General features: G+C 38.1%; 1 protein-coding gene across 1 annotated transcript in view; it reads left to right on the plus strand.

The window, feature by feature from the left end:
• Positions 1-2696: 2696 nt before the first annotated feature.
• CDK5RAP2 (CDK5 regulatory subunit associated protein 2) overlaps positions 2697-23920 on the plus strand; it is a 73910-nt gene continuing 52686 nt past the window's right edge. Inside the window, exons 1-13 of the mRNA XM_026049331.1 lie at positions 2697-2788; positions 2878-2939; positions 4716-4783; positions 8642-8752; positions 10304-10380; positions 11933-12056; positions 12573-12721; positions 14197-14359; positions 14955-15008; positions 15438-15557; positions 16102-16194; positions 17296-17514; positions 23183-23353. Of these exons, the coding sequence (XP_025905116.1) occupies positions 2736-2788; positions 2878-2939; positions 4716-4783; positions 8642-8752; positions 10304-10380; positions 11933-12056; positions 12573-12721; positions 14197-14359; positions 14955-15008; positions 15438-15557; positions 16102-16194; positions 17296-17514; positions 23183-23353 (1464 nt within the window). The 5' untranslated portion in view covers positions 2697-2735. The remainder of the gene's footprint in view (positions 2789-2877; positions 2940-4715; positions 4784-8641; positions 8753-10303; positions 10381-11932; positions 12057-12572; positions 12722-14196; positions 14360-14954; positions 15009-15437; positions 15558-16101; positions 16195-17295; positions 17515-23182; positions 23354-23920) is intronic.

A 23920-nucleotide genomic window follows, 5' to 3' on the forward strand; every position in this document is an offset into this window, starting at 1 on the left:
ATATGTATTTTGCTGCTCCAGACAGCCATTCCATGGTGATAGTCCAGCAGCTTTCCTTTAGGTTATGTGTTGGGGTGTGCTTCATGGCTCTGCAGAGACCGGAGATGCTGTAGCAGCCCATAGCCTATATTAAATAACTTATGCTACACCTATGACTGCCTGATGCTGCTTTAATGGCATGCATCAGGTATATAATACCTTACAGTAGCATTAACCAATAATGAAGTCTCCTCCTTTCACTATGTGGACTGTCACTTGCTGTAAGAAGGTGTCTCCTTTGCAAACAYGTGAAGTCCCAAGCTTCCATCTCAGCCTGGCTAAGCACACCCTGGTGCCATATGGCAGACCCGATTTTGGAGTCTTTGCTGCAGCTCGGCAGAATGCGAAGCCCCTGTAACAGGGGACTGGGTCACACAAGGTGACAAAGGGCTGTCAAAGGCCATGGGGATGTTCAAGGGCTGAGCATCTCTTAGGCGCCGAATGCAAAGCATCAACATGTCCAACGAGACAGAAGGRATTGAGAGCTTAGCTGTTCTGAGTAATGTCTGGCATTTCCTTTCAGTTTGGGGCACTACCAGTTGTTCCATCGTGCTCTTGTACATGTGAATCTGAAAGACAGAAGTAGAGCTGTGAAGCCCACAGAGACTAWACTTATCTAGCGGTTGCAAACCACACTCCAATGCCTGCTACTGCAAGCTTTTTACCAGCCTCTTCTGAACAGAGATGAGAGCTGTGTTGCAGCTGTGAAAAGAGGAGTGAGGACAATACGACAATTTGGAATTACAAAGCTGTAGAATTACTTTGGTACTGCTCACATGCCAGGCCTTGTCAGTGGCCTATTTCTTGGCCAGGTAAGAACTCCCTTGAGATATCTCAGGCAAGGGCTTGAATGAAATCTGACCAACTTAGTCCTGAAAGGGAAACTGGATCTCATGCTTAAGCACGTGGTCGGTCCTGCATGTGAGGGGCTGTTGTCTTCCCTCTGAAACGAAACTGCTTTATGTTACAGGTATACAGAGACCGAGAATAAGAAACTGAAAGCATCCACCTATATTATTAATGCTCAGAGTAGTAGGAGGTAGCAGTGGCAGGGTGGATTTTCCTGCTTTAATGAATCCAATCTGCTTTTTGCTGAAGATCAGCTATATTCTCCAGACCACAAATACCCTGGTGTTCGTGCTGTAAACACTGCAGAAAAGCATTGCAATCCTGCTCAGACTTTCAAACTGGGAATTAAAAGCATTAAAAGCATGGGGATATGTGTCACATTTTGAAAGGCAAAGCAAGTCTCAGGTCTGGCATCCCACTATTTGTTCCGTGCAGCTTATACCACGTCGGGAGCGTGTTGCCATATGTGAGTAATGACAGAAAGGGCTCTCCATTAAACRAAAGGCCAGAGGCAGTGCTATGCATTAGGGCACACGGAAAAACTGAAGAAGTGATGACAATATTTAATCTTAGCGGCTTGCAGGGTCAGTGTTCTGAAATGTTCAAATGTCAACATGGGAAGATAATCGCCTTCTCGTTTGGAAAAAAAAAAGGTGGGAGCATTGCAGTAATTGTGGCATATTTTATTTGTACTAATCACACTGCTTCAATACATGACAAATTATGACACGGTTGCTGTCATCTTTTCCCTTGCTGTCCTCTTTTCCCTTGCTAGCTAAAAATAATAGAGAATAGAATTTGAAACTAAAACATAACTATTTTTTCTAAGTCTTTAATATTCATGCAATCTGAACTACTGTTTCATAGTATTTATTATACTAATCAGTAGCTCTTCTGCCAATCTCTTAGCACCTTCTTTTTTCTTTTCTTTTTCTTTTCTTTTTCTCTTTTCTCTCTTCTTTTCTTTTCTTTGCTTTGCTTTGCTTTTCTTTTCTCCCAATATTTTTCTCTTTGCTCTTTAGAAATCAGACTCCATTTTCCTATCAACAAGGCATATCAACCAGTTTCACAGGGCATCCACTTGACTGGCCTGAGGCTCTAGTAAAGCCATAACTTTTAAGAGGATAAAAACACCCTGACATCCTGATCAACCGTGATGCTCTCTATATTTTCACCTTTGATGAGCACTATCTAACTCCACTGGTCATTATGTTGTAATAACTTGATCACCATTGATTTTCTGTTCTACTTTTGATGTGTATCTCTTACCATCTCCAAATCCCTCTGTTTTGGGGCACCTCAATCCCAGCTGGCTGTGTCACTGTGGCTCCTTASAGCCCTCAAAAAAATCAGATTCAGGAACACTAAGTCCTGAAATAGRGATTTTATAGGCCCCGCTGGCAGCGCCGCTGCATCCTCACACAGCCCAGAGGCCCGTGGCGCCCAGGCTGCCCTCAACAAACATGGCAGCTGCTCGTCTCCGCCCGGCCTTGCTTTGAAAAAGAGATGGCGGCGGTGCCGCTGCTTCCCTCACTCAAGATGGCGACCAGCCCTTTATTTACTCCCTTCCCTTTGCCCTGCTGGCAGTTGTCAGGATTCTTCGTCCCGCTTTGCCCTCAGCCAGCATGGCGGCCGCCTGTGCGGCCACGGCCGCTGCCCGTAGCAAACATGGCGGCTCCGGCAAGGCTCCCACAGCGCCCGCGCGGCGCGCGCTCCGCCGCGGCGGCTTCAGCGGCTTCAYCCTGCGCCGACGTAAAGATGGCGGAAGCGGTTGCGGCCGTTTGAATTCCAAGGGAGCCGCCAAAGCCGCGCACAAAAGAGCCGCGGCCCCGATCACCGGGCTCGCCATGGACTCGCTGCCGGGCGAGGACCCCACGCTGCCCGTGGCGCTGGACGGCAGGTAGGCGGGGAGGGTGCGGAGGGGAGGGGAGGCCGCGCGGCGGGGGAGGCTGCAGCCGCTCTCCTCAGCCATGTCCTCCCCTTCCCCAGCGCCAACCCGCTGCCAGACGATTCCCGAGGGGACCCCCAGCCTGGCCCGGCCGGCGGCGAGGGTAAGGACGGGGCGCGGGTAGGGACGGGGGCGGCGCCTGGGGGGCCATGAGGCTCGGAAAGGGGTCGAGGGCGCCCAAAACCCGGGCAGAAGCTTCCCCGAGAGGGGCTCCCTCTTTGTAAGAAACTCTTCTCCCCCAGTCCTTTTTTTTTATTATTTTTTATTTATTTTTTATTTTATTTTTTTTCTTTTTAGCCATAGTCTCGCAAGCAAAAAGCTCTGTGGACCGAGGGAGCCGAGGGCCCCATCCCACCTGGGGACATGTCACGGGCATCGATGCTGTGGGAGSAGTGGGGACAGGGCTGCGGCCGCATCTTGTGGAGGGGAAAAAGAGGCAGAAAGTATCTAAATAGGGCAACTTCCCCAAGTTCAGCCTTTGTAAGACTGTAAAATGCCAGAAGCTGCTGCATTTGGTGTTGTGCAGTACGTGCCCGTGGTCCTTATGCAACTTTTGTTGCTTGGATGCTGAAATACCCAAAAGACCCAATATGGAAATGTTGCCTTTTTTTTTTTTTTTAAGATATATATATATGTATATATATGTACTGCCTAATCTGAAAGAAATTGCATATTGTGTATCATTAGGCTTTCCAGCTCAAACAATTTGGTATGAGGACTTCATTATTTTCTGTTTGTAAGGCCTGAACTAGTGCCCGTTACACAAATTTTTTTGCTCCTTCCTTCAGTAGGAATGCTCCCTATCTAATTTACTGGTCCCTGTAAAATGGGGGCTGTAATTCATTTTTATTCATTTATTCAGAAAGTTAATCTATTTAACTCTCCTCCATTCTGTATGTTCCTCAGTTGTAGGTCTTGGATTTCTTTCTGCTTAAGCACTTCTCTAGCAAATCACTTTGCAGACTTTATTACTTAAAAGTAGGTAATAGAAACTAGGGAGTCATTTTTAATGAGTTTCCCTAGAAAACCTATTTCTCTGTGAATAGAAGCAAATAAAAAACATATCAAGACCATAACATAGTGAGACTATTCTGCACACGCTTAAAGAGTACTGTCTTGTGAGGTTAATTGGAGCTTAATTAGAAGATTTAAAAACCACTTGAGGGCATTCTTTAGTGCGTTTTAAAGACTAATGTACACAGTCGCATAACAGTTTTAAAAGTACTTTAAAGGAAATACTTCCTTTCTAGTAGGGTGAAGGTCAGTCTGAGACCTCAACTTGTTTGCATTTTAGATATGAATACAACATGTTTAGGCTATCTTGTTCTAAGTTGTTGGGAATAGTTATGTACGCCTATTAAATGTAGCTGTTAAGAATGTGTATACAAACAGAAGAAGTTTTTGTATGTGTATATTGCATTTTATGAATATAGATAATAGTTGGTTCTGTTTATGGCTTCCCTGAGGCTAAGTTGGAGGTCTGTTCTGTGACTGCTAGGATACTGAATGATTTGGATCACTTTCTAATAGTTTATTGAGACTTCATTCTAAAATGGGAGTCCTTTGGAGTTACTTTGACTTCTTTCTAAAAGCTGAACCGTGTATAGCTTAATTTTTAGCATAGCTCATGGTTTAGAAGGGTGATGTTGGAATTTGGGAGTTTGCTTGATAAAATGATTGTGATAAGAGAGAAATCTAGATACTAAATAGTAGCACTGATCCACAAAATAAAAAAGGAACAATAAAAATTCCTGACTCCCTTTCCTCAAAGCGTTGTATTTCTTTTGTGTTTAAATCAAGCCCATGCTACTTGCAGATTGAACCCCAGCTTAGATTTGATTTCTCTGTCTAAATTTATTCTGTCTTCTCAAATGCCTAGTGTTACCAGATGTGGCAGAAGATACAGTCTCACCAACTAGAGCTCGGACCATGAAGGACTATGAAAATGTGAGTAGACTTCTAATGTAAGATTCCATGACGGAACCATGACAAGGATATGCGTAGTGTGCTGGCTAAGGGCAGCCTTTCTGGGCCAGATMTTTGGTTTGTTTCCATAAATATAGATCTGTAGAAATGAAGGCATGATCACCTGTGTTTGAATCTTCTTAAACGAAGCATGAAACTTCCTTAAAATTTTATTGTATTAACTTTAAAGGAGAAAACAAAGGGAAATACCTTGACAAAGGTTCATTTACTTAACTAGAGGCTGTAGCTTGCTAGCAATTGGGATATATTCAGGTGTCTGCAGGTTTTACAATGATTCTATAGCTGCTGTTAAATTTTGCATACATACATAGATTATGTATGAAATAAACATTCTACTCTATTTTTTTTCTTCTGGTTCCTGTAGCCTTTTTACATATGTTTGAAAATCAAGTTATGTTCTTCAATTAGGATTTAAAGCTTATTTTGGAAGACTTTGGTGAAAGATGTTTTTACAGATGCTTTTTTCTTTTTTCTTGCTTCTGTTTTCATGTATTGGATGGGGGTTAAATGTCATGCTTGGTATTACTGTATGACTAATATCTTGACTATGACATCTACCAAAGACCTCGGTGTAGAATATGCATTCTGCAAGTGGTTTATCATCTGCAGTGTTTTTTTTTTTTTTTCTCCTTTTTGTATGGAAAAAAGCTGTAGTCGTGAGGATAAAATCTATTGTAGTCTATYCATCTGATGGAACTTGTTTTCCTTTTGGCATAAGCATAAGACTTTATGCCTTGTCTTTGACCTGTGACCCAGAGGCAATGCAAGTTGAGGTATGTTGGAGATGAGTGTTATTTCAGCCTGGGCCTTTGTACTGACTTAGAGGAGTAGGGAGTCTTCTCAGAGACCTCTGGTTTCCTGTTATATACAAATCTCATCTGTAAAAAAGTATTTCTCATGAGCTTTTGTGGATGCCAGAGCTATTATGAAGCTGAAAAATGCACTGAAGTAATCGAAGAATCCATTGCAGGCACTCAAAGACACTTCTGTAACTCTTGAGTCTTAAGGTTGTTGGTGGTTCCTGCTGGGAGATGGCATGTTGTATACTGCTGCAAGAATTTTCTGTTCTTTGGCTATGTTATTTATGCAAAATAGAAGTAAATAATAAAGTGGGCTCCTTATCTTGCAGTTCAGGGAAGTGTGATGTAGTAATCCTTGAATGACATAATGGGTAGATCTGTGTAGAAAAGGTCTATTTTGTGTCTTTTATGCTGAACTAGATAACATCAGAAGTGTAGGTTTTATTTTTCCTGTTGCCAGAAAGCAAGACACATTATAAATACCATGTGCTGTTAGAGATGTGGTTACATGAGCGAAATGAAAGACATCTGTAGCTAAGGAGTTCGTCATGGTTTATTAGATGCTTTTGAACAGGAAGGACAAATGGTTTCCAGTCAGGGAACTAAGGGATTTTCGTGGGCTTACTTTTTCTTGTCTCCCCAAACCTACTTTACAGTCTTTTCAAATGGCCTCTGCTGGCAAAAACCGTACAGTGCTGTGAAACCACAGCCTCTGCTGACAGATACCATTTTGCATGAAGGTGACTCTAACCAGACATGGGGAGGAGCTAAATTGATCTAGGCATCATGTGGTATTCGCTACCATGCAGCGGTGTGGAATTTTCTGTGTAAAAAATACTTGCATTGTTCTAGTTTTCAAGAAGTCTCTGCTGTTTCCTTTCATTTTTCTTTCATTCCTTTTTTCTTTTTTTTAACCTCCCCCCTTCCTCCCTTACTACAGGTACCAAAATGTGAAAGGAGTTAAGACTGAGCTTTTAAATACAGAAGCTGAGGACTATCATTAAAATTTCTTTGTGATGTTACCTTACTCCCTTTTCACACATTATCTTTTATTAAGCTGTAACTTTTAAATGTAGCCTGCTTGAGTTAACTTGGCTTTGAGAAATGTCAGAGACCACATTCGTTTCACTTCTTGATTTAGTAGTATGTTTTGTTTGCATTTTGAAAATAATACCCTTAAGTTCTCTGGTTTAATTCTGTTATCTCTGACATAATAAGGAAATAGAATTAAGGTAATGCTGTATTGTTATGAGACTATTTTTCCTTTTAAGTGAGAAATGTATTCAAGGTGTGAGGTTGACCTCGTATGCCTTCGGAGTATGATTTGAAATGATCATTGCCAGTTTAAGARAAAAGCTGTGTGTCCTGTTCTCATGAGCTGTGCAGTCGTGCTGAACTCAGCAGGACACAGCAGAAAAGATATACAGGATCTAGCCCTTGAGGGGTCAATATTGCAACCTTATCTCACTTCAGAAAACTTTCGTTTTTAGGTTTAAACCAAATAAGGGCTTGGGTTTTGAGCACCATTCTGCACTGTGCTCTAACTTATATCAAAGTTGCATTAATTTAATGTTTGCAGCCATTAGCATATTTCAAAGAGCTATTCTAGTTTAAGGTAGTGTGATACTGTGTTTTAAACAATGATGAGTTATACACACCAAGTTGAGCTGTTTCTCTTGAATGCAATGAGAATTGTAGGGAAACAGTGATGAAATAATGAATTAAATATTCGTTGCTACTGCTTCTAAAGACAGGCTTTCTCAGCATGTGAGAACAGACTGCAGGTTTGTGCAGACCTGTTAGCTACTTGGTTGGTCTTCTGTGAATAATGAGGCTTCTTACTGAGCAAAGCTTGTTTAAACTTAGGGGATCGTCCATAGATGCACGTTGAGTGCAAATACAGAAAATAGTTTTCCTTGATTTGCACATGCTAAGTACTGTAAAAGTTGTATTGCTAATTTTTGCAAGTGGTGCCGTGCTGTTGTTCTAGTAAAGCTTAAATAAATATTTTATTAGTAGCTCTGTAACATATTAGATTTCCTTTTGCCGAAGGCATCTGACAGGAGACACTAGTTTTCTTTGAATGGAAGTTTTACACTTAATCTCTAAGCTTTAGAAGGAGACTCTTTAATGAAATAATTAACTATGTTGCTGCTTCTGTTTGGAAAGTTAAAAATCTCGTGTTTTGAAGGACAGATATACAAGGAAGTCTTTTTTTCCCCAAGAACTGCATCATAAAATACAGTATGGGGTAAAAGTTTTATTGATGTTGGATCAAGTTAATCTGTCTTGTCCTCCTGTGCCTTTTTCTCTCGTGAATATGCTACTGCCCAAACCTTTGCCAAGAAAATGCTTCTAATTTTATAATATTTTGTTCAAGTTGTATATTTTAGAAGGAAGATCTACTTAGTATTGTAAACCAAGAGGATTAAACTCGCGGATTCTTTGTGCCTAGTCTGATACTATCAGAATATTCCTTCTCTGAGTGCTAAAGAGCATTATCTATATAAGAGCATGCTGAGAAGCTGAGCTAAGCACTTAACCTCACAATTAACATGTGTGCACATTTAAGTATATAATAATTTAAATGTAGGTAGGCTAATATATCAAGTGTGTATCTGTATTCTTTTAAAGACTATATTCAGGATGGCTAGGTTAGAATGTGATTTCAACTTCAGCAGAAATATGGAGATGGATTAATAGTATGTTATGTTTGTGAGGAGCAGAAGAGAAGTTCTGTGTGTAGGTGCTGACACCAGAGCACAAGATAAAAACCTGTTCAAGAGCTTGGAATATTTGCAGTTACTTGGGTGACAGTGTCTTGGAGGGAAGAACTCTCCCTTTTAGCTTGAGTATTGTATGATGTTATTAAGTGTTCTGTAGTTGGTTAAATTCTAGTTTTTGTCTTGCGCTGTGAAAACCAACCAAAAGCAAATATGACAGATGTTTCCCGTGGTTATTTTACTTGGCTTGAGGGGGGAAAAAAGTATAGCTTGCTTATTTTCTTCTTATTTTACAGCAAATCACTGATCTGAAGAAAGAGAACTTCAATCTGAAACTTCGCATCTATTTTCTGGAGGAGCGCATGCAGCAGAAGTTTGATGGCCGCACTGAAGAAATCTACAAAATTGTATGCATTTAAAATTGTTTAAAACAACACTAAGCTTTCACAGAAAACAAACTCTTATCTGTTTTGTTCAACTTTTATTGAAGTATCTTTTGAAATTGAAAATTCTAGATTAATYTTATTTTCTTCAACCTAACTCTTTTCAGTAATAAGGGAATTAAGATAACCTCTTTCTCAGTAAAGAAGCAATTATGCACGTAGTTACGGGGTGGGCTAAGAGATTTTATGTGGCTGTGGATCTTTTTGAGTCTTGCTGCTGAAATCATATGAAATAAGAGAATGGAGAGTAGAAGATGCAACGTGCTCCCTTCTGAGCTGGGTATGTAGTGATTCTGCTTACTGCTCTTGGGGAGCTCAGCTCAATCCTCTGTTCTTTCCTTCTTATCAGATGTCACTAAAGCTACTTGATATTTGCCTGGCTATTCCAGTGCTTGTGGTAGCAGCTTGACCTCTGACTGTTCACTGGAGGGGTCCCCTTTGTTCTAGCTGTTCTTGAAAGCTGTTTCACTATTTTTATGGCTGTCTGTTGATTAAAGCGGTAGATCTTCCAGTCCTGCAGAGCTGGCATTGTTTTGATCGATGCATATAGATAAAGCTATGTTAGAGTTGTGTCTACTGCCAGTTTTATTGCTCTGAACTGAAAAAATGCAGTTTCCTATAGGATTCAGGAAGCTTTTACTTTTTGCATGTCAAGTTGCAGAACCAACTGGTGTTTAAGTTGGAAGAAGGATTTGAGTCTTGTGTCCCTGTTACTTCAGGTTTATGGGTGATSAGAAGCATTTCTTAAGTCTTTTGGTAGCCTCTGCATCCTATCAGGAGAAAAGAAGTTGCTTGCAATCCGTTAGTGTGTTATATTAGTAACAGGTGCAGCACGACATCTCTTTCCAGTTTTCCATATTAAGATGAAAATTTATCTCTTTCTGTGGTTGCTGTAATAATTAAGTACATAGATTGATGCTCAGTTAGGTCATGGCTTCAACTAAATGTTGCTCACTGGTCTCCTGTCTTGTCCTCCATGCTGGGGTCTTCCAATTTCATATATATTTGAAAATTGTGAACTTGTGAACCAGATACTTCTCTGTGCATTATGTGCTAAAGTTATGAGTAGATTATTTAAGGCTATAGCTAAACTTCTTTAAAACTTAAGCTGTAATTTATTTGTTTGTTTTTGTGTTTTTTTTTCTTTTTTTTCCCAAGTTTAAACGAAAGAAATCTTCTAACTCAAGGAAAAGAATCAAACACACTGCTTCCTAATATAATTGTGTGTGTCTGTATTTGGAGATTCGTATCGTTTGAATACGATGATCCTAGAAGTTCTTTTCCGTTCTTGAAAGTCCTGAACCCTCAAAGATACTTTCTTAAAAGACTAAAAATCATTTTATTCCTCCTGTTTCCTGTGCCACCCTCCCCAAGACCTCTCCCTCTTTTTGCTATTTTGAGCTCAGTGAAACTTTAATTTGCTTGTCAAGGTAAAAGGTAACCTGTATGTTGCCTTAACTATGGAGTATGGTGACCTCTGAATTGTTTTCAGTCACGTTCATTCTTGTATTTTAGAATATAGAGCTGAAAGTTGAGATAGAAAGTCTGAAGCGTGAACTGCAGGAGAGAGAGAAATTACTCATCAAAGCCTCGTAAGTACCAGTACATTGGTAAGATTCAGATATTGTGGTGTCCTACTTGCGACTTCCAGGAGCTTACTTCTAAGTTAGTATGAGGTGCACTGGGTATTTTTTTTTAATATCCCCTCTGGTGCTTTAAGATTGTGAGAGTTTCAAGTAATATTTTGATGATTTTCTCTAGAAGTTGTTTCATTCAGTTGACACTTAGTCTCCATAATGAGTTCTTGAACACACAACGATGTTAATGTAGTAACAGCAGCCAGTGTTACCCTGTTATGATATACTTAATTACTGTGTATTTTTCAGGCGAATCAGTGTAGCTATGTAGTTGGAACTGGGTTATCATTCCTATTCTCGTAGAAGTTAAACTAAGATCTCAGTTGTCTCAACATGTGGACTCTTTTACTGAACTGGAAAGTTGTGACAAAAATACCCTGTTAAGTGGTGGCTGTAAGAGTAGTTCAGAACTAGTCTAGAATGAATGACATAACTGTGTTCCTAATATTAAAATGAGTTAAAAACCCTGTTTTCTCCTACTAGAGCTTTTATTTTATTTTTTTAATMAATGTTACTTAAAAACTGTGTAGTGCTGAATTGTCTTACGGTATTAGCAAGATATGGCCCAATGAGGGACCTGATGGCTGTGGTGTTGACAAATGTCTGTTAARCTGTTTTCCCTAGAAATGTCTGGTTCAAAACAAGTCTAAGCTGGCAGTGAGTGATGGCCACTAACTGTTGTATGGTCGGTGTTTCAGTGGTCTTTTCTCTCTGTGCTCTATCTCACAAGGCCCTAAATTGTTACTAATTAGCCTCTTTCCGTAGTCTAGAACTAAAGTATAGTTTCAAGTGGGTCCTGAGCACCAAATTGATTTGTTTGGTGTCTCTAATTTGCTGCCAATATATGGACATGCTTTGTAGGGACCCTTCTATTACAGAAGTTCCACTGCTTCATCATAKGAAGCAAAATTAAGGAGAAGATTACAAACAAATTTTTTTTTTTTTTTGGTAAGCAAACACTTTCTTACAAGGAATTAGCAGTGACAAGGAAGATTCAGCTGAAGAGGTTTCAGGAGTTTCAAATCTTCASTTTATTTCAGAGCCACTGTTTGTAGAAAATACAACTTTGCCAAAGGCTTGATATTGTATGCTGAGGTTTTAAAAATATGAAAGAAATGTTGCAATGACTTCTTTTTTCATTACCTATAAAAAAAAGTGCTTGCTTGTCTACTGTGGCGAGGCTTGTGTGTGGAACTCATTGCTTGATATCAAATCTAGGTTATATCCCAACAACTGCTCTATAACCTGTAGGTGTTTGTATTTAATCCTATAGTGACATGCAGGTAGAGATAAAGTGGAAGCCATTTGCTTGTGTGCAAACTTTCAGGCTTTTACATTTAAATGTTTCCTACTCTGATATGTAAAAGTGCTTTTAGGGAAAACATAAAAATGTTTCATCATTACCTTTTCTCTTGAGCAGGAGCATGTGAGAATGAAGAGTGATGTTTTACTGATAACATTTTCTTTTTTTAAATGATGGATTTCTATCTATTTTATGATCTTTCAGTAAGGCGGTTGAAAGTCTGGCCCAGGGCGGTGATACTGAAATACAGCGTGTCAAAGAGGAGGCACAAAAGAAGGTACAAGAAGTGGAAGAAGTCCTGACTAGCAGAATAAACCTTCTGGAAGAGGCAAGTGTCTAAAGAAAGAGAAATTAGCGTATCTTGCATTGTGGTTACCTTTGATACTATGATCTGCTTCTAAGTTATTCTAGAATTGTTTCAGCTTTCCTGCAAARAAGTCAATACAAAAACAGAAAAAAACCCTTTTCCTTCTCCCCASCTCTCCCCTGTTTTTATCAGCTCTAGAAATCTGGACTATGAGAAGTCTTCAGCAAACTCGTACATTTTTGGTGTTTGGATACATGCAGTACAAATCCTTGAGTTCTGAATTCTCATCAAGAGCCTGTGTTTCTAGAACTATAATATCCTCTTTTGAGAGAGAGAGGGGCTTGCTTTTGAGGATCTCATCTTCCAAAGCAGCTGAAACCACTGCTGTGGGAGCTCCTATACCATTTCATAGGGTATTTTTGTGAACTCCTTGTTGCCTGTGGTTAAGGTTGTAAGGTAATTGAGGAAATTACCTTTTAGTTGTGAAAAATGTGATAAACTTTGTGAATACTTTATTCTTACATGTTTTGATTACAGAATCTTAAAGCTGCCCAGGAGGAGGTGGAAAAAGCCATTGCAAAGGCAGCAAAGGAACAAGTTCTGAGAATGGCAGCTGAGGAGAAACTTGCTTCATTGACAAATACACAGCCAAAGGACGTAGATGTGATTACAGCCGAGAAGGACAGGTCAGAATTCTTCCTGGCAATGCTTTTAACCAGTGGGAACTTTAACGTTTAAAGAGTTCTCCAAAGTCAATGTTGATACTGATTTTTTTTAAGGGTTTGTTCTCACCTTATGAGTGAGTATTACTGGCTATGAGCTATTAAATAAACACAGCAACTAGTTTACAAGCTGTGTGCTAGCAGAATCATTGTCCATTGTGATTTGAAAAAGTGAAAAAACTTGTATGCATTTGATGTGAGCACGTGCCACTCCGTTTTTGTTGTTTCACTGACTTCTAGCTGCTGCTTGAGCTATTGCTGAGTAGAAATTACATTTGCTTTCATAGTATTCTMATACTACACTCTAGCAGCATAAAAATTTTGAAATTGTTCTAAATGGTTTTGATATTGTATCTTAAGTAACACCACRGTAATTACAACCTCTTGTGAGGTTAATTCCCTCCCTTCTACTTTATGTTTTCCTGTCTTTCTTTCTGTTGAACTCTGTCTACATGATGGCAATTGCTTTTCTGCTTGACTTGAGCTTGGGGGGAATGCATTATAAAACCTGTCCCTTTCAGAGGTACTTAACTTCCAGCTCTGTAGCTTGTATGAAAAGAGTGCTTTAAGAAGTGTGGAAAGAAGCTGTTGGTGCTGGATCACTGGAGTGGAGTTCAGAAACATAATCTGTCCTATATATTTTGTGATCCAATGTTCATGGGACTGGCTGTAATTAGATTCACATAGATCACTCTAAGGCTTTTCAGGACTGGAAACTCAGAGTGCTAATAGAAGACAATATTTGACTGCTTGAAGTGAACAGAGTATCAGTGTGCTTTAAAAATCTGAACTTGTTTGGGAATAGYGTATCTGAAATTTGCATTGTCGTTACGGATGCTTTCACCATCTAGGCTACAAAATATCAAGAGAATTGCAGCTGGCATCTAATGCTAGAAAGCTTTAAAGTCCGTTGGAGCTGTCAGGAAGCTTGGTGATTGCCTGGTCACGCTCACCTCCCATGTCCCGTCAGACAAAAACTGCCAAAGTGTGTGGTTTTATTTGATCTGTGTGAGAAGCTGCAAGGCTACTTTAGTTTACAAACAGAAATGAAAGTATGGGGGATACTAATGGCACATCAAGTTTAGTATTGTATGCGCTAGAAAGTGGGAATGTATTGATAAGCATTACTTATTTCTASTTATATTCTGCTTTATATGGTATAAAAAAAAAAACGAAGTGTTTACTTCTGAAATGGTACTGCAGGAGAACAAAAATGAGCACCTTGAGGACAGCTCAGTTGCTTCTTGCTTGAAATTATGGTGACTTTCTGGCTTTTTGGGAAGGAGAAGGATTTTCCATTGAAAGTACTCCCCAAACTAAGTTTTGTCTGGAGTCTTGACCTAGGAAAGATGTATGTAGGATTTACATGCAATCTGGACTGGAGGGTACTAATAGTGGTACATGATGCAAGATTAACATTAAAAATCTTTCATTTGTAGACTTATAGAGCAACTGAATCTGATCTTGAAAAATAAAGAAGCCATAATTCAACACCTTGAAGAAGAAAAGGCTCAGAACGGTTCTTATGATGGCAGCTTACCAGCAGAAAAAATCAGAGAACTTACCATTGCTTTGAGACGTGAAAAAGATGGTGAGATAGAGGTGAGATAAGAGACTGAACAGTTTTAAATTATAAAATTCATGTGGCTTGGATTTTAAAGTTATTTTTCATGACAGTATGTAAGTGACTTGAGCCACTTTTTAAAGACCTCTCTCAATGGCTCTTTCTTTACCATCTTATTAAACTATATTGGTCATATTGTGGTTTGGCTGCTAGTATTCATTCCTATTATATATGTTTACCATTTTTACATGGACAAGTCCTATTCTACATTGCCTTTACATCCCTATGTAATTGTAGATATTTAATGATGTATATGTAAAAAAATGCTACATGTGAATAGATTTTTTTTTTTTAAAGATGTCTTAACTTCTGCAGAGATCAGAATGTAGTTTGAGAGTTGGTTTTTAAAAAGTTTTCCCACTACTGTGGTCTGGAGAAAAGCTTTGGTAAGAGAAGTAGACAGAAGCTCTCATGGAATGAAATCAAGGAATAACTTTTGTAGTCTATAGAAGATGGTGACTAAGTCAGCTTTTAATTTTAGTGGTCTCTTATTCCCTTGGTTCCTCAATGGGATACCTTTGTGCTTAGGGTGAATTTACTTGATGGTATTTTTTTTTTTTTAATTTCCTTTAGAGTATCAGAGCAGAGCTTAAAGATRAGAGAAATTCCTTTGAGAAAAAAATTCAGGTAAGGTCTGGTCTTGTGGGTTTTTTCCCCCTTCTCTACTTGGAACGCATGATGGGATCTGTCCTATTATCCATTCAYAGATACGGAGAGACCTTGGTTCAAAAAGAGCAAAGGTCTACAGTAAATCCTTTGTTAGATGATGAGAAAGCTTGCTTTATTTTGAAAGGAATTTCAGTCAAGTTGATAGGCGTTTATGTCAAATATTTAAGCTGTTTCGTAGCTGATAGTCATAGCCAGCACACAAAGTTAGGCTTCTTTTACTATATTCCAGGCACATCTTTAAGAAGATGACTCGCATTTTGAAATTGTATTTTATATTAGTAATTTGAGTAAAAAGATATAAGAACTGTGAGGCAGAATGCTTATTAATGTGTAGTTACACTATCTCTTAGTAGGAAGTTAATGCAACTTTCACATAATCTAATTTAGTCTCTTCAAGAAGAGCTCCGAGAGAGAGAAAATGAGCTTGCTGTTGAAAAGAAAAATGGTTTGAAAAGGGATAAAACCATTCAAGGTCTAACAGTTGCATTGAAAGGAAAAGCAAAAGAGGTATGATAACTCTGAACTTCGCAGAACTGTCACTGGGGGTGTGTGTTAGGAGACTTCTAATAAGGCCTGAATTACTGCTGTCATACAGCTGTAAGCAGGCAGTTCTTTGGAAAGCTGTCATGTTTATCTAGAGTTTGAGTTGGACTGTTGGGGAGGAAAAAAATGCTGAACTGATGCTTTCTCCCTTAAGAGCTTGGAGAATGTCTTCAGTTGAATACTTTCAACAACTCTGAACATCACTTAAGGTATGAGAGGTATTCTGTGTTGCTGAATAAGTGGAGTTGACATGTAAAGTAAACTTCAGTAGGAGAGGTCAACCTCAAATGAAATTGAGGTTTTGTGGAATAGTGGGAAATGCTAATTCTATTGAGTATGTAGAGTTAAGTTTCTTATATAAGGCTTAGTATGATGTATTTTGTGTTTTTATTTAAAGTATGTTTTGTGTAGTTGGATAAAAGGATAGTAAGACGTGAGAGCTATTACAAAGTCATCATCCCTCGGAAATAACTCTTTCTACATAGGATTCATTTTACTTTATTTAAAGAATGAAGAACTTAATTCTGAGATTGAAGATTTAAATCTTTCATTGGCAAAGGCAAGAGAGGCAACTCACAAAGCACACATCCAAAAATTCAAGGTAAGAAGCAGACAATTAGATATGTTTTTTTTCCTTTCTCTCCTTCTCCGTAGCTCCACGCAGGAAGTGTTGCTTTATATCATTGAAAGTGAAGGAATGAAGGTTTTTTTAATATGTCTAAAGCATTTAAACAGAATGTTCTTACAGAATGAATTGCCTACAGTAATTTTGTTTATATGATGTATATTTTAGCTATTTTGTTTTTTTTCTCCTGTAGCTACTGAGATTTAAGGGAGAAAGGTGTAAAGACAAGTTAAGAGGAAAAATGTCAAAGAAGCTGAAATAGTTGTTGAATTGAGGCTTTATGTCAGTTTCTTTCCATAAAAGAGTTAAGCCATGTCCCTTTGTAGCTTCATACCAAGGAAGTCCTGCTTATTGGAGTATTGCCCAATCACTATAACTTTCATTTTTATGCAACTTTGATTATTTTGGAAAGTGCTACATTAAAAATTCTGCAACTAATCCCTCYGGTATGTAGGAACTGTAGCATTTTGGATAACATGGCAAACATTTTTTCATTATTGCTCTGCTAATTAGTCAMAACTTTGAGTGAAGATGGTTCTCTTTATGTGAGCAGACCAAGCTGCATAAATAACCACTTTTGCCATCTATATTGTAAACATAAAGGAGATGCCTAGCCCCAAGAGATGGGCRTACAGAGACGTAGCCCTTGCTTTATTCTACATGAAATATGAATAGACTTGGTAGCTACTTGACCTAGTYTAGATTCAAACTGATCTAAAAGAAAAGACTTTATATATAAATGCTGGTTCACATACCTCATAGAATGGTCTCACTTTTGCTATGAGTTCCTTTGCGGACCAACCTTCCGCAAAGTTCTTAATTACCCAAAACTCARTTACCCAAAACTCTTTATCTTACCCAGGATGTCACTGCAGACTTCTTGTTACACTGGAAAGCCTCTCAGTTGACTAATATAACATTTCTGGGTCACTTTGGTAACTGGCATTTTYATTGTAGTTTTGTACCTTGTGTACTGAAGAGCGAAACAGGCCAATTGGGCGGGGAAAGTAGAAAAGTGAAGACTTCCATTCTGCATGAAGTATCTCTGTAGAGCTTGGATGCTGCTTTATGTTTTAGGGTGCTGAGGATTATCAAGCCCTCTTGATGGAGAAAGAAACTCTTCTAGCAGAGCTGCGTTCAGAAAACCTCATGAAGGATACTGAGAACCGTAAGCTACAAAGGAGAATTAAAAGGACGGACCAAGAGCTAAATGACTTGAATTTAGAAAGAGAGAAGATGGAAAGGGAGCTGGATGAAGCACAGCTACAGAAGAGCAGAAGTGACAAAACCATTAATGTTATTATCAYTTTTTTTCTTTTATTTCAAAAAGTTAAAAGCTATTTATTCTACTTCTAATATGCCCTCTTCTAACAGATTTATCTTCTTTAAAGTTATTTGAATGCTTTTTGGAAAGGTAAATGCGTTTGCCTATAGTCAGTGTGCAAAAGACTAGCCAAGGAGATTGAAGAAAAYCTTTGACAGGTGGTCTGCACACACAAACAACTTAAAAGTAAATCTCATCTTTGGAATCCTTTAGTTAAATCCCAGATAATATCATTAGTCTAAGTGGTAAATGGTAAACATTGGTTTCAGTTTTCCTAAGAGTTTAACATGCATGCTGATGTATATTTTAGAATTTACTGTATCTGTCAGGTTACGTGTCTGTAAATTGTCTTAAATAGCATTATGCTAATTTAACTCTTTTCCTTTTCAGCTCTAATGCTGCACAAGAGTGAGGAGATGATTGTTTCAACCTTAAGCCAAACTTCTTGCTTTTTGCCATCATAGATTGGTCACTGTGAAGGCTGTGTACTTAGCAGCAATTTCTGGTTGTAAAATTTCAAAAACACAGAATTAGTTGATCCAAACTTACAAAAAAAAAAAAGTGCTGTTTCTTTCCATTAATTTGCTTGCTTTGTGTTCTGTTTAAGGTTTTTCATCTTGCCCTAGATATCTAGACAAGCACATTTGCTTCCAGCAAGCACAGCTCAGTCAACAAAACGAAAGATCRGGTTTCCTTTTTTATTTTTCTCAAAAAAGGCTATACCTCCTGCTGAGTGCTTGGCATAAAACATGCTTCTCACTTGTATGTCTTGTCACGTGTATGTCTGTCTCTTTTTTCCCCTCACACCTTAAATCTTCTCAAAACTGCTTGCGGTAGGTTAGGGTGTACACTTTTGCAAAACCCACATCTGTGGTAATAGTGGGCTCCTGTCTGCTCACCAAGGCTGCCCCCCTTTGCTACAGATTAACCAGAAGCTATGTTAAATAACTTAAAAGATTAAATGAGCTTGTATCCCTTCAGTAAATGTTTTGCCCCATTTTAAAAAAAGACCTCAGTAAAGCAGGAACACATGGAGAGGTCTTTCAAAAAGTCTGCACTAACAGTTAAATCCACTAGAGGGATCTCTTTAGCTGCAGACAAGTAGCTTTTTCTCCAGCCCCTGATTCCCCAACCTGTTCCCTTTTTTTAAATTTAAAAAAAAAATAGTTATTTAACTAACAGTTCTGGTTGATTGTCAACGGTGGTTAGGCTGCTGTCACAGAATCTTAGCTCTGCTTTGAAATTTCTTCTGGGTGTTGAGGTTAAGGGGAGAAAGAACAGATAGCTCCTGTCAGTAAAACAGCTACAAAGAACATATTTTATTGATTTAAAGTATTTTTATCTTTGGCTGTCTTTTCTATGCAGAGCCTTTTTCCCCTTTCAGGGGAGCTAGAATATACATGTGTATAGGAAAAGTGGTGGAAAAGTAGGTTTGAGTAGGGCTTTGCCAAGGGATTCAAAGTTGCTTGCATTACAGAAGACTATTTGACTCCATTATGTCCAAGTTTTTCAGGTAAATGATTAGTTCCTTGGGGAAAAGCTTTCCTGCCAAAAGATGAGCAGTCTTAAAGAAATTATATCCCTAACCTATTTCCTACTCCTTGCAGAACAGCTGCTTCAATTTCAGAGTAGCAAGTACATTTCAATATAGCAACATTTGCTGTAAAATGTTGCCCATTAAGTAGTAGATGTGTGGGAGTAAAAAATATGCTATGGTATTTCGCTCTTTGACAAATAGAAAACCTTTTCAGTGATTTGATGCGAACCCTTTATGAGACAGCCGTCAAAACTCTGCTCTATTTATATTTTGAGGTACCTCTTTAACAGTGTATCTACTTTTTTAGAATAAAACTAGCAATTGGACCTGATCTTCAGATATTCCTGTTTCTAATAAACATGTTTTAGATGTCTTCTTTCATTTAGAAAGACATTTTAAATGACATCTTTTAGGTGGTAATTTTGACCTTTTTTTAATATATACCTATTTGGAAACAAGCTCCAGCAAAAGCACCTTTGTTTCATGAAGCTGCCCTCTCTGAAGCAGAATTGGGCACTACAGTCCTATGCTGAAGAAGGCTAAAAGCCTTAATAAGCTCTTGGTACAGTGGAAATGGATGTTCTTGGGGTGGTGCCCTTGCTCAGGGAGGGGTGCATTCCCTGCCTTTTTTCCTTTTTGTCAACTTAAAAAGCAAAAACTGTCTGGTAGCTGCCTCATTTTAAGCTCTGGATGGTTTTCTACTTTGAAACAGCAAGCTCTAGACATACATTTTTTTACATACAGTTGATGAGGAATAAGCATCCTTAATGCCACTTGCATCCCCCCATACGCCTCTGTCTCCAGGAAAGATTGCTCAAGTGAGAGACTTCAGCTTGAAGAGTTTGTTCAGATTCAGTTGATTACATAGTTTTAGTAACTATTGTCTATCAAAACCTAAATGCAGATAATTAAAGTATACTTACTAGATGTTCATATTTGATCAGTTGATTGGGGAAATGCAGAAAAACTCATTAGGCAGGATTTCTTCCTACTCCTAGTTTAGCTTGAGAGGGAGGTTTTTGGAATTTCACGCCTTAATTATTCACCAACCTGTTTTCCATCCGACAAGGAGGGGGAGGCATCTGCTCCAGCCTTCTACATTATAGTGCTTCACATTCATTTTTTTTTAGTTCAACTATCATTAATCATAGGGAAGCCTCTTGGGAGAAAGGTTGGCAGAAAGAATTGCCAAGTTTATGCTCCGAGAACTGTGGGTACTATATTATGCTTGCAGCTCAATGTATAGAAAGCAGTAGTTTTTCTCCCCGACAATTTGAGCGGTCAATGAGTTCAAGCAACCTGCTCTAGTGATGGATAGTTTTGTATGTTAYAGAAATCTGGCTCCTGCAAGGAAAATAATTAGTGGTTTCAACACTAGCTTGTTCTGGCAGGGATTTAGGGAAATCTAGGGGCAGGTGTAGTAGAAASAAAGCATCTGCAAAATGCAACTTTCTTGTAGGCTCTCTGATATTCATATCTGAATTCATATGCTCTGCCAACCCCTAAACTTGACCAGGCTTCTGCTTTTAAGTCGCACAGACCTTATGGTCTCTGTATTTGATAGGAGCTGTACRCTGAGAAATACTATTATTTTACATCCAGACCTGTTCTAAGAATAGGTAATGGGCTGCAGCACTGTTACTGCAGTGGCCTCTTTTCTAGCGATATATGCCTATATCTTTGCTTCTCGAGGCTGTTTATGGCTTTCACAAAAAGAAGTCGGGGTTTTGGTCACTTGAAGTTGTAGGACCTCAAGYGGTCCTTTAAAGGGGAGTTACCTACTAATAGGTAACAGCTTCACTGAAAGCCTCTCATCAAATTATGAAAGGATAATATAAAAATAAAAAGCATTGTGAAAATCATAGGACTGCTGTTGGTCTTGCAGTTCAAGAACTGCAGGGGAAGAGACTTGATGTGACCCCCTAGAAGAGAGACGTAACTTGAAGCCAGAAGCCCTTGCAGTTGTCAGATCTTACACCATCTCCTGAAAGAATTCCTTTACACGGAATCTGGTGTTCGTAGCTAATAATTGTGTAGCACTAGAAACACATTTGGGACTTTGTGTATATATGGACAAAACTTGGGACTAATTYTAAAGTTCTTCAGTTTTCTTAAGCAAGCAAATAGATTATGAAAAAAAAAAACCCAAACACTTTATTAATTGCAGAATGGAAAGTCTAAGTTTATTTGTTATTTGAATAATACTTGATGATGTTTTGGGAACAGTCATTTTGTTTTTTAAGCTGAATCCTGAGAATGAATCTGAAATTAAAAAAATTAAAAGGCAATATAAATATTAATTTTGTTGTAAGATGTGAAACAAACAGAACTAAAGCAATGAAKAGTAAAATAATGTTAGAATTTGATGTGAACCTGCATGAAGCAATGTAATTAGGTCAAGAAAAGGACATAAAGCAATTTCTAAGAAGATTGCAATTAAAGCGTCACTAATACTATTTCCTTGTACTTTGAATAGCAAACAGCTATCGCGTTTTGAATCCCAGTGGAGGTAACTGTGGTGTTTATAGGTGACTAGCATAAACACAAACTATTTAAAAAACTTACACTTTCCTTTTAGAAATAAAATGAAAATGAACGTGTTTTAAGATGTAGGCGCTGTTATATTTTTTGGTCTGAAGAGAAGTTTGAATAGAACAAAGTCTTCTATATGTTTTCATTTAATTTTGGACACTGTCTCTTTTGCTGTAGGTTTCTACTTTTCTTTTTCTGCATGATCCTTGCAACAAATATTCCAGATCTTCTTGAAAAAGTAAAATTTTGTCAGATAAAATCACTGTATATGCGAGCTATGCCTCTTCAATTTGTAGTGTTGAAATCTCTAGCAAATCAGGAGAAAAAGGTCAAGTTTGTACTGACACAGAGTGGTGGTGTTAGAGAGGCTGGAAAGCGAGAGCACTCACAAACTGCTTTTACTATTCTGATTTTTGTTCTACTGCTCTCTGCCTCTGCGCTTTTCTACTCTGCAACCACAATTTGTCTATTAATAATATATGCTAACATTTCCTTGCGTACTTCTATTTATTTGATGGTTGTCCCAGTTAGTAGCAAAGTGTGAGGAACAGGAAGTATTTAATATTACTGCTTGGAACCATGGCTTTCTCAGCCTCTCAAACCCCACACATAGCCACGTTTTCGAAGGAAGGATATTCAGGTGAAATAGGAGAGGGTCTGCAGGAATATATAGAAAAAGAACAATCTGATTATGGTTCATGCAAAGTGCATGACTTGCAAAATAGGAAGCAACTGCTTTTTACCTTGCAGCAGTCGTGGTTGATTGCTAAAAACCATTAGACTCTTATGGACTTGCTACTTCATATGGATATTGAAAGAGATTGTGGCTATCTTTTAGAGGTGAAAGGGATGAGAGAAACACAATTCCCTGATGGTGAACTAAGACACAGACGTGATGCACCTAATCTTGGAGGTGCAGGAAGTAATTAGCAGAGATGGATATTGACCTTAAGATCTAAGTCTGCTCACAACTTCTAATCATCAGTCTGATTTTTCACTTGTGACTAGTAATTCAAAGTTTGTGCTCTTCTCAAAATGTTTTATTTTATTTTATTTTATTTTATTTTATTTTATTTTATTTTATTTTATTTTATTTTATTTTTAGATGCGGGAGTAACTAGCAATGCAGGGTTAGTGGAAAAATTTTCATGGTGTGATGGGAAAAAGAACAAATGACATACTGAATTACCCCTAACCAATTTTCTCCTATTTCTAGCGGAGGAGTAAATTGACTCAGAAGTGTGTATTCATTCTGACAGTGACAACATGTACGTGCATGATATTCTCTATAGCTTTGGAGTCCAGTTATTTTGTATGAAAAGCGTTTAAACAATAACAACTTAGATTTATAAATGACAGTACGGACGCCTCATCCAAAATTTCTTTATCTATATTCAGGGGATGCCAAGTGGAAGATGCTGGCTTAAATGCAATATCCAGGCCATTTAGTGATATAAGTAATGTGAAGTGATGAAAACTTAAATTAATAACATGGGTTGTCGCTTTTACATTTTTCTTTTTTTTTTTTTTTAAGTTGATTTACTAAATAATCAGTTTCATGTTTTTTGTAGGACCTTAGAAATCAGCTAGAGAAATTACATGGTGAAATGGCTGAGAAAGAAAAAGCAGTTGAACATCATTACAATATTCTTCTGAGTGAAAGCAATCAGAAGTTGCAGAGCCAAGAACTAGTTATAAAGCAGCTAACAGACAGTGTCAATCAAAAGGATCTATTGCTTCAGGTAGGTAGACTTAAGCTGAAATGAAAAATGAAAAGTTATCATTTAATTTTGTATGAGGAATTATTACAAAATCCCATTTATATTTGGAATTACTGTTGATTTTGATGATAATCCTTCACATTTTATATTACTGTAGTTGCAGATAGACATTTAATTATAGAAAAGTGTGGCATTCAGCAAGATTTCTTTCTAGGGCTTTGTGAAGCGTGCAGACAGAGGGGAAAGAAAGCTTTCCTAATACTTACGTAGAATTTTCAGTTGTGTCGATATACTTTAAAAGCTTTGAAGTACCTACAATTTTCAGTTTGTCTGCAGTAACTGGAATTTGAGGAATTATACTGGAATATTTTCTCATTTTTTGGAAAAAGCCCCTTCAAAGTAAGATACACGAGAAAAGAGCCGCCTGAATGCTAACAGCCCAAACATTCTTCTATAGAGTGAGAGAAAATTCTGAAATACATAGAAAGTGTTCAGTTAGGAGTGCAAAAAGTAGTAGTTGAGGTTGTTCTTTGTACCTGGAGACCAAAATGAGTTTCTTGATTTAATGTGTAAATGCTGCTTATTTTT

This window comes from Nothoprocta perdicaria, unplaced genomic scaffold (assembly GCF_003342845.1).
Source record: "Nothoprocta perdicaria isolate Ctin4 unplaced genomic scaffold, notPer1 scaffold_6, whole genome shotgun sequence".
Classification (NCBI taxonomy): Eukaryota; Metazoa; Chordata; class Aves; order Tinamiformes; family Tinamidae; genus Nothoprocta; species Nothoprocta perdicaria.